The sequence below is a fragment of the Pleuronectes platessa genome, chromosome 6 (assembly GCF_947347685.1).
Source record: "Pleuronectes platessa chromosome 6, fPlePla1.1, whole genome shotgun sequence".
Lineage (NCBI taxonomy): Eukaryota > Metazoa > Chordata > Actinopteri > Pleuronectiformes > Pleuronectidae > Pleuronectes > Pleuronectes platessa.
In genome coordinates this window covers 18,116,563-18,126,816 of record NC_070631.1, presented here as the reverse complement: position 1 = coordinate 18,126,816, position 10,254 = coordinate 18,116,563, and the positions used below count along the sequence as shown (strand labels likewise).

The 10,254-nt window shown below is 39.4% G+C and overlaps 1 protein-coding gene and 2 long non-coding RNA genes across 3 annotated transcripts; all 3 read left to right on the top strand.

Moving 5' to 3' along the window:
• Positions 1 to 1,205: 1,205 nt before the first annotated feature.
• LOC128442365 (uncharacterized) lies at positions 1,206 to 3,007 on the top strand. Its single transcript, XR_008338830.1, has 2 exons — positions 1,206 to 1,316; positions 2,035 to 3,007. It is a non-coding gene; the product is annotated as an uncharacterized LOC128442365 (long non-coding RNA).
• An 852-nt stretch (positions 3,008 to 3,859) lies between these two features.
• On the top strand, positions 3,860 to 6,407 carry LOC128442364 (uncharacterized). The gene is made up of 2 exons (XR_008338829.1): positions 3,860 to 3,950; positions 4,443 to 6,407. It is a non-coding gene; the product is annotated as an uncharacterized LOC128442364 (long non-coding RNA).
• Positions 6,408 to 7,116: 709 nt separating this feature from the next.
• selenok (selenoprotein K) lies at positions 7,117 to 9,226 on the top strand. Its single transcript, XM_053425264.1, has 4 exons — positions 7,117 to 7,273; positions 7,710 to 7,800; positions 8,549 to 8,623; positions 9,127 to 9,226. The coding sequence occupies exons 1-4, from the start codon at positions 7,255 to 7,257 to the stop codon at positions 9,224 to 9,226; spliced, it is 285 nt and encodes a 94-aa protein (XP_053281239.1). The 5' UTR covers positions 7,117 to 7,254.
• The last annotated feature ends 1,028 nt before the right edge of the window (positions 9,227 to 10,254 follow it).

The window sequence follows — 10,254 nt, the reverse complement described above, 5'->3', positions numbered from 1 at the left end:
TTGACAAGGAAATTCTCTTCTTCTAACATTAATGGCTTATCTAAATTCTTCTAATAGACCTGTAGTTTATCTACTTGATAGTTAGTTATGTACGAGGTAGGTCTTTTAACAGCTCATGTGTTTTGAATACACAAGTATCCACCATCCACTGTGTACCCATTAATCCATATTGTGTTGTGTATGACTTTGAAGGAAGTTTTCTTCTATTAGTACAAAACTTTTGTGTTGCTTGTACTGTATGCAGTTTAATTAATTTCCCCCCTGACACAGTATGCTTGTTGCACACAGAGTACGAATGGAGATGTGTTGATAGAAACATCTAAACCAGGATGCTGTGCTCTCAACGCATACTGCATGTGACTATGCAGTATTCTTTCATTAGCAAAGCTCATTCAGGACAACAGCTGGAGTGCAGCTGTTTGGTCACAGCCATGGAAACCTAAGTAATGATACTGAGGTGTTATGTATTCCCGTTTCTGAGGTTCATGCTGCAGAAAGATGGCAATATAGTATGTTGGGCATGGACTGCCTGATATACCCCTGTAGTGTCCATGTTTAATTAATTTCCATGCCAGTGTTTTGTGTCAAAATGCTAAAAGTGATTTTGGAAATACAGAAGGGACACATACTTGAATTTCAAGGACGCAGGTTGAGTAAAACTTAGTGTAACGTTGGGAGTAGTAATTTGTGTTGGTTTTGAATTCTCTTGCATTTTCATTAACCCCAGTTCTTATATCCCTTTGTGTGTCTAACTGAACAGAGCTTTATTAGTAACTGAAGAGATAGAGTAACCTTCATCGTATGAGAGGAAAAATCCAGTAGGTTGTTGTGCTGCTAACGCTGAAATGAAATGATTCACTTGGTCTGACGTTTTCCTTCACATCTTTATAAAACACCTCATTAGCTTCACACTACAAACCCTGGGGGGGGGAAATGTTTTTTGAGAGAAGATTCCATGTTCATTTACTAGCGGGTATCTGCGACCAATATCAAGAACCAGAAACAACATCCTCACATCATGGAGGAAAGGAAAAGAAGAAGAGAAAGGAAAGAACTGATGGAACAACGATGGAAAATAGGACCAATGCTGAACACTATTAAAAGTATATAAGAGCTTGGATGGTGTCTGCAAGGGAGGAACGAGTTCTTTAGACGTTTAAGAGAGACTGGACAGGACAGACAGGGGGCAGTATTGCAACAGGCAAGTTGCCGTAAATCCTGACAGAAGAAGAAGAATACGCCCAGGTTGTATCCACCACCCTGATGGAAACAACGCTCCGTGGTGACAGCTGTGATGTCTCCTCTGTTCACGTGTAGTAAGTACATCACTGCACCATTACTACCACAGCGTGTGTGTCTCATCCCTTTATAACGTAGCCTTGACATTGTGACACTTTCCTCTGAGTACATGTGTTTCTAAGCTACAGCCTGCTAGGTGGCTAACATCAACTCACGTTACAGCCTCAGAAAAGATGCTGTGTGGTAGCACTGCACTATAAACTGTTTGTATTGTTTGTTTTCTAGCCCCTGTTGCTCTTTGTTAAATGGTTAATTAACCTCACTAAAATAATATATAAAATATAAATGCACGTTACGTATATTGCACCTTTAAACCAGTTACAGTGTGCTTTACAAGTTAAAAACTGAAGGCAAACTATAGGAGAGAGGCTAAAAGCAAACAATAAGAAATAATTTAAAAGTAAGATGAGCAAAGATAAACATAAAGAGTAAAAAGAGGATAAGGAGTTTGTTAGATGGATCTCCTCAGGGAGAGTGGGAGCTATTAGGCATATATGGTGTAAAAAGTCAAATGTACTTAGGTTCAAGTCTAGAATGGAACCTTTATAGTCAGAAATAAACTGTTAAAATCAATTCTTCAATTTACTGGAAGCCATTGAAGAAAAGGTCAAAATGCAGTAATATCTATCTATGTAGATTTTGATGAGGTTATAGAAATCCTTATACTGCATTCACTTTAATACAGACCCTCATACAAAGCAGTGTTTCTGTTTCACATTTGTGTCTCTTTCACAGACCAACAGTGAATGTGAATCTCCGCTGAACTCTGCACATCGGCAGACAGATCAGGGGAAACAGCACAGAGAAAAAACTTGTTCCACTTTGAAGTCACTCTGATCTACTAAATCAGATCTACAGAGGCCACTGCTCAGTGGATTGATCGTTGGGCTTTGTCTGCCAGCATCAGAGGGGACAGACAACTCCTCCACCGACAGCATGAGTGAGCTAACAGACTTTGTCAGGGGCCAAATTGTTGGTGCCCAGGTGGCAGGTCTGTCGGTGAGAGAAACTGCGCAGCTCTGTGATGTGTCGGGAAGAACTGTCCTCAAAGTCATGAGTGTCTACAATATGCACGGACATACTGCATCAGCAAAGAAGAACAGCAAGCGCAAGCCCAAGAGGAAAACGATAAGGCGGACAAAAGCTGGAGTCGAAGAAGGAGCTGCCCTTGGAAAAATACCGTCTGACTCCAAGATGGAGTCACAAGACCCTGAGGTTGATAGTGAGAAACCTGAATCCCAGACAAAAGGCAAGGAGTAATGTGGCTGTGTTTCTGACTTTCGGGTACATTTAGACTGGTTGATGTTTGCATTAAGCCACAAAATGCCTTGATCTAAACCACAATATTGCTTACTTTAAACATACATTTTTAATTCTTTTGGTAAGGCTTGAATATGAGCCTGTTCTGTCAGCTTTTGTACATTTCAAGGGTTTCTTCGAGTCTCCCCTCGTCAGTAACTTAAATCCAGGGTCATTTATCTGTGCATGAGTGCAGCTATCAAGCTTTTTTGTCCAACTCATTGATGAGACCGAAAATATGGAAAATAACAAATCTGTCTTTTTTTTAATGAGAAACTATAAAGAGCAGAAACCTGTTGATAATGTCAACCTGCTTTGTTAATTCAAAATCACACATAATGTGTCTGTGATGATGTATTAATAATGTGCAATAATTTCAATAATAGATAAAACTTGTTTTCCTTTCTGCCTATGTCTTCTGTCCTTTTCCTATTCCTACTATCGGACCTGAGGATGCACTTTTTGTCGTGACCATTAGCAGTTACAGCAGATAAAGAATGGGGACTTTTGATTGTCACTGAGATACAGTCCAGAGCTTAAGAATAGTTTCCAATTTTGCATTGGTCTCCCTCGGTTTGATTTAATCAGTAACACATAATCCATAACTGCAGATTCTGCCAGTCTGTCTATGTTGGATCCCTGTTCTGACCACTAGTTGTATGCATATTTCAACCCCCTGAGAAATACTTTAGCCATATGTTGACCGTTGACCTTCAGTGTTATAATCATGGGAATAGATAGTTGCAGAGCAGTTTAATTCAATTCGATTTTATTTGTAAAGCACCAAATCACAACACACATTATCCTACAGCACTTTACATATGCTCGAAGTAAATTATAGCGAAACCAAGGTCCCAGTTTCACAGACTTACTGAGGCATCCTGATATAAAGACTTATAATGATCCCATCTAGACGGCTGTCTGTAGAGACTTGTTTTATGTGTAGGTCAACTGACATGACCTGGTCAAACAAAACAAGGTTTCCACAATAGAGCCTGGGGCCAAGCACATGCCACTTTAGTGTCAGGTTGGTGATTAATTGATAAGTGAAATATTACTTGCGGCCCCATTTTTTATTTTATATCTATGAGTGATTTTGTTTTGTTTGTTATTGTCTATCATTCAAAAGCAAAGTTCGCATAAGTCTAAAGCATAGTTTCCTGCTCAGGAAGTTTCATATGCAAAATAAAACAAAAAGTAATGTGTTGTGGAGCAGATGAGACAAAACCTTTATTCTGAAGGTGTCATCGGATGTGTCTGTTGTTATCCATCCTGTAGAAACAACCTTAGGTCGGTGAGAAACAGCAGCAGGACAGACACACTGCTCGTCTGTGCTGATCGTCAAACAACAGGTGAGTTCAATGTGTCTCTAAGTAGCTTTAACATGTACACACACTTTGTTTTCGACGGTAGCTAATCTATTAGCTTGTAGCCTGGCTAGCTTAAATAACAGCATCGAAAACGCAGCTGCTATCGAGGTGAGCACATCAGTCTCATCCCTGTCGTTAATTAGCTTCTTAATGAGTGTGTGCTAAAAGCTTTGTGCTTTAGTTACTAGTAGTTCCTTACTATATAATGTAGTCTTAGGTTGTTTATTATATAGTAGTTTAAAAGTGTTAGGTAGTGTTAGCTCCCACATGCTGGTTGTTGAATGAGTTTATACCATATGGTGTTTATAGGTTGATACTTGAAACTACAGTTTTGTTGTTTTAAAAATGTATAAAAAATATTATAACTTATTATTGTTGATGTTAATATTAATTACGATTGTTGGTAATATTATATACTGTATAAACCATTTCTATTATTGATATTATCCCAATTTTCATCTTTTTATGGATCAGTGATGACACCGTCCACCTCAACCCCGGATCTCTGGATCCTCCTCCACCCTCGATCTCTCTGGATCTAGTTGTACAAAATAATGGAACCACCACATGACAGAGGACTTTGAGGTATTCAAGCAGCAGCTGCAGAGCCTGCATCCTGTCTGGCCTTTGACTTCGCCTGTGGCCTGTGGCCTCCATGAAAGACACTCAACACTTTCACAGGAGAGTTCCAAGTAACATGAGTGACTTAACAGAGTTTGAAAGGTGCCAGATAGTTGCTGCAAGACTCTCCGGCGCATCCGTCACAAAAACTGCACAGCTATTCAATGTGGCGCGGGGAACGGTCTCCAGAGTCATGACAGTGTACGTCAAACATGGACGAACAACATCGGCCAAGAAGAACAGCGGACGCAAGTCAAAGCTCACAGAAAAGGACAGACAAACACTTCTCAGGATAGTCGAGGAACACCCTGAATACACAGCCTCGAACATCACGTCAGAGCTGAACACACACCTCTCTCACACCATCTCGGTGAAAACTATAAGGCGCGAGCTTCACAAAGCTGGTATTTTTAGAGGAGCAGCCAATCGGAGGCCAGAGACTGGTGCACAAGATCCAGATGGAAATAAAACTAAACCTGAGCTTGCAGATTGTGACACATTAAAACCTGGTGAAGAGGGAACAAGACCTGAAATGCAAAAAAAAGAGTGTGGCGTACAGGAGTCTGTGGGACAGGGAACAATATCTGAATATCTGAACCCCCGGCTGGTGTCGAATAGTACAACATAGAAAAGTCAGTAAAGAGAATACAACATGTAGAATGATTGAGTTAATGGAAAACCACAGAATGCCTGCATTCCTTAATGTCACCAACTATCAAACAGGCTCATGGCTGTTTAATAACCTGATTTATAATAATGCAGATTCTATTATTTATTTTTGCATGAATGCATCACAGCTTTTTGTAGGAGTTTTAATTTTTCCTGGTTTACAACACTTTAATATTGATTATTGAGAAATAGTCTTAATAGTTGAAAATATCCCTGCTGGGTGTATTATGTTACTGTTTAATGCAAAACACTCAATATAATGAATTGCAAAATTCAAGGTTTCTTCCTATTGAGCAATGCCTTGCTGAGATGACTTGTTGTTTTGCTACATCTGGTTATTTGAGTTGTGCTCTAAAACAGGATGTTCCTGAGGTTATACTGTATGTATGGTAAATGGTTTTGTATTTATATAGCGCTACTCTAGTCTTGATGACCACTCAAAGCGCTTTACAGTACAGTTTTACATTCACCCATTCACACACACCTTCAGACAGTGCATCTATTAGCAGCACTTCTGTTTTTCTATGAGGGCCAAATCAGGGTTCAGCATCTTGCCCAAGGACACTTTGGCATGCAGATGTGAAAGACTGGGGATCGAACTACCGACTTTCGGGTTGGAGGACGACCACTCTTCCCCTCAGCCACAGCCGGCCATGTATTTTTTTTCTTTTCTTTATCACCTCTACTTGCAGTGACTAATTGACCAACTCCTTTTTCTGAACAAAAGGCTAATATTCCCAAATGAATTTAACACTTTGGTTCATGACCTTGCAGCCAACTGGACTGGACTCTAGCAGTACACATTTTTATTTATTTTTCTCAATTTGATTGAAGCTCTAAGTTACTCTTATTTGTATGATTATTCTCAGGTTTATGTTACTCTATTATGTCTGCTTTATGTTACTGTATTGAATTAAAAAAATTCAATAACAGTAGTAAGGAGGGAATTGGGACCAAAAGCATCAGACAGCACTTTTAAGGATTATACTGCATATTTCAACATTACACCCAAAAAGTTCAAAGGTTGACTGTACTTTGTTTTAATAAAGTGGAGATATGCTCTGTTCTCTCTGGACAGGTGCAGTTCACCTGGAGCAGGTGAGAGTACAAGAGAAGCAAATTAATAAATGAATGATCGTTGTTGCCAAACACCCAGTGCACTCAAGAATATCTCTTTCAAGGTGTGAATACTAACATGTGGCTTCAGTGAGTTTAAATTGAGTGAACTGCAATGAACTGTGTTCCTGTTGAAAGAGTCTGTTGGTTATCCAGGAAACCAAACATTACAGTCGGGCTCTGTAGCAAACAAAATGCTACTGTATATAAATTATTGCAAGATAGAAAACGATTTGAGTTGCGTGTATCAAAATAATGAAATAAATATGGGGAATGTCTTAGTTTTATTAGATAATACATTAATTTCAGACTCTTGTCAAACTTGTTTTGGTTTCCCCCACATTTTGTCTCAGTTCATAATCAGCATGAAGCTAAACATAGTTTACAGGGAGAGTAAAGGACAAATTACATAATGTTTTGGGTTTTAGTAACCTTTGTGTTATCAGATTTGGAAATATTAAATGTATATATCATACTGATTTGTCGACACATTTCTAGGCATTCTGCTAATATGATATAAGTGTAAGTGTAAGAATAAGTGCATAGAAGTGTCCCAAGTATTATACTTCCGTAACCATTAGTGTGGAACATTTCTAGACATTTTGCCTCAATGATAAGTGCCTAGAAGTGTCCGTCTCATTCTGATTGGTCGGGACATTTCTAGGCACTTTGCTTTAATGTAAAGTGCCTACAAGTGTCTGGCTTATTCTGATTGGTCGGGACATTTCTAGGCTTTTTGCTTTAATCATGTAAAGTGCCTACAAGTGTCTGGCTTATTCTGATTGGTCAGGACATTTCGATGACGCCAGGGTGATGGAGCCGGAAGTAGAATTCCAATAGTAAACACAACCGTGGTAACTGTGTTGTTACTCTTTACAAGATGGTGTACGTGTCCAACGGTGAGAGGTTTCTCCTGTTTTCAACTGCTTTCTCTTCGAAACTACTAGTTTGAATTTTTCTCATAAATATTCGATCAGTTTCTGTGAAAACAAGCGACTCCGACAGGAAGTGATGGCAATAGAGCGATGCTATTCAGCTAGCTGGTTAGCTAGCTTAGCCGAGCTGGATCTGCGCAGTTTTCTATCAGAGGATGTTCATTTTGATTCCTCTGGAGTTGACTTCACTGTCAGGGGCCTGAGTTGTTTCGATGTGTTGTTTTGAACGTTAATTTGTGTTAACTTGATGTATTTTGTGCTGTCTGTCACACGTTTGAGCCCAGATTAGCTGTTAGCCTGTGTCTATTGGAAGCTAGCTAGAGAGTACAATAGGTTGACGTGTAAACTGAGGAGGGTCATGTGCTTGGTTTCACATAATAACAAACTCTCCCTCTCTCAGGCCAGGTCCTGGACAGCAGGTCCCAGTCACCATGGGGACTCTCTTTACTGGTCGATCTCTTCTGGGGAGCAGTAGATTTCATCAGCCTGTTGTAAGCCAGTCACACAAACTCTAAACTAAACGAACCAATCAGGGATGTTTAAACCAATGTGATATACACGTGAATCAATTGTTAGACCACAACAAGCACACATACAATACAGTAAGTGTTCCTGATTTGTTTAATTCAGCAGTCTCATGAAGATGTCCATCTCTTTTTCAAGAGAGACCCAAGGACAAGAGACATTCACGACCGGCAAGAGTTCATCAATAAAATAATCAAAACAAGGACAATTACTCGTTCCTTTTAAAAAGTTCTTAAAACCTGAACCCAGTTCTGCCAACATTAATGTGAGCGAAGGGTTATCTAAGGAGATAAAGTCATTAGTGCTTTGGTTATAAAAAACAAGAAGACTGTTTCCTCTCGGTTGTGAGGATGTCCAATCAAATGATAATGTGACATTTGGAAAGCAATATAATGCACTTCATGAGGTTTATTAAGGATTTGTAATTTTGCTACTTAATGTGTTGATAACGTTTTTTCTGATGCTGTTACTCAACATACAGGAGTGTTGATACTGTGGAATAATGACACATTTACAAGACTGACTATATAGGCACATTCTAAGCTCTGCTAGTCACGGCTGTGCTTTGAGTTAAATGAAATACAGATGTTTAGCAGCTTTAATGTTAATCATTCACCAACTTAATGTAGTGCATGTCATGAACCAAAGAACTGAATATAATTGTTTTGACACCCTGTTGCCACCAGTCTGATCACCTTCTTTGATCTCTACCAGTTTTAGGACAATCCTTAACCCGGACATGACAAAGAATGGAACTACTGGTTCGTCACAACTAAGTGATGGCAGAGGGTAGGTTCCTGTGACACAGTTCCTCCTCTATTGGCACACACATGATAAAGAGGACATGCAATGGTTGGAGCTAGGTCTATGTGCTGGCATGTTTGTCTTTAGAATAAGATTCATGTTTAACTGAAAGTAGAAATGTTTTTGGATGATATGTAAAACATTTTTTGCAAATTTCTGCATGTTGTGAGTTATGAAGCACATATATGAAATCCACTGGTCACAACCGTATTTAAACATTGTTTATAAACAATAAAGAGTCCTGACCTGAAAGCTCCAAAGTTAAGCTATCATCTTGTGCTTGTACCCCCTACTGCAGATGACTCTTAACTGCATAGAGTGCAGTGTTTCTCATTCAGGATATCTATCCCCTTGTACTCCAGTGTCATAACTCTGATATAGGCAAGATAATGACAAAAGCGGTAATAAAGGATTCATCACATTTAAAGAATTTTAAGGCTTTGTTTTATACCATTGTTCTCTCCTTTCTGTGTTGCTGGATTTTGCAGTCCCCCTGGTCCCCCTGGAGGCAGAAGGAAGATGGGAAGAATAAACCATGGTACAGGTCCCAGTGCTCCACCAATGGGTGGAGGAGGATGAGGAAGGTGAGCAAAAGTTTTTCTTAAATAAAAGGTCCTCCTTGGATACAGAGCTCCTAACTTCTATGGCTGGAGCCTGATTCAGTAAAGCTTCATTTAAACATACATTGAATTTCAGCCTGTTTCCTGAACTTTTCCAGGGGTGCTGAACGTGAGAACGCAAATGTCTGAGTCAGTTGCTCCAGACATCCAATTTTCTGGACATTTTCTAGATTTCATGTCTGAAAGGGCTTGAATGAGATTACAGGTTTAGTCTAGTAATAAGCTGAAAAGCTTGTTAAAAATGTTTACACATTAGTTATTTCTTAATTGAGAAACATATACTTAGACATGATGTATATATATATCATTGCCTCTCTCTAGGTAAATGCCTACACATCCAGTGTAGGCGTGGGGCTTGGCCTGTTCGTTGGCTGACAACCTAAAGGAAGATGGCGACGTTACGGTGCTGACCCCCCTCTTCATTGGCTGCTACTGCCACAGGCAGTTTCATGACACCTTTCTGGGAATTTCTACTTGTAGGGTCCAGAATGGCTGATACAGCAGCTAGTCACCTCCCTCCTCCCATCTTTACCTGCATCTACCCTTCCCCTGTAGTCTACCAGAAATGAGTATCACTGAAATCTCAGCTATGGTAATCCCTCCTGGGAGTCGTTAAGTTAGATTGTCTGTGTTTTGTAACCCTCTGTTTAAATAAAACAATTTGTAGTTATAAGCGGCTACTACTGAGTTGGTCTTATTCCATTATTGACAAACTTGATAATGAGCTAGCTTCAACGTAGAGCTGGACAACACTGACATGACATGGCAAACCTTTGACTATATATTTGAGTGTTAGTAATATGAGAATTTTATACAATATTAAATCTAACTGGGTAATTCAGTGACTGAAAAATAAAGTGGATAATTGCAGAGGAACTAAATGTATTTGTCATTTTTTTAACTCAACTGCAACAGTCACATAATGCATGTTGCATGTTAAAGCACTGAGTTGTTGTGAGGGTTTTTGAAGAGAGGTTTGGGTTATATCAGCGACAA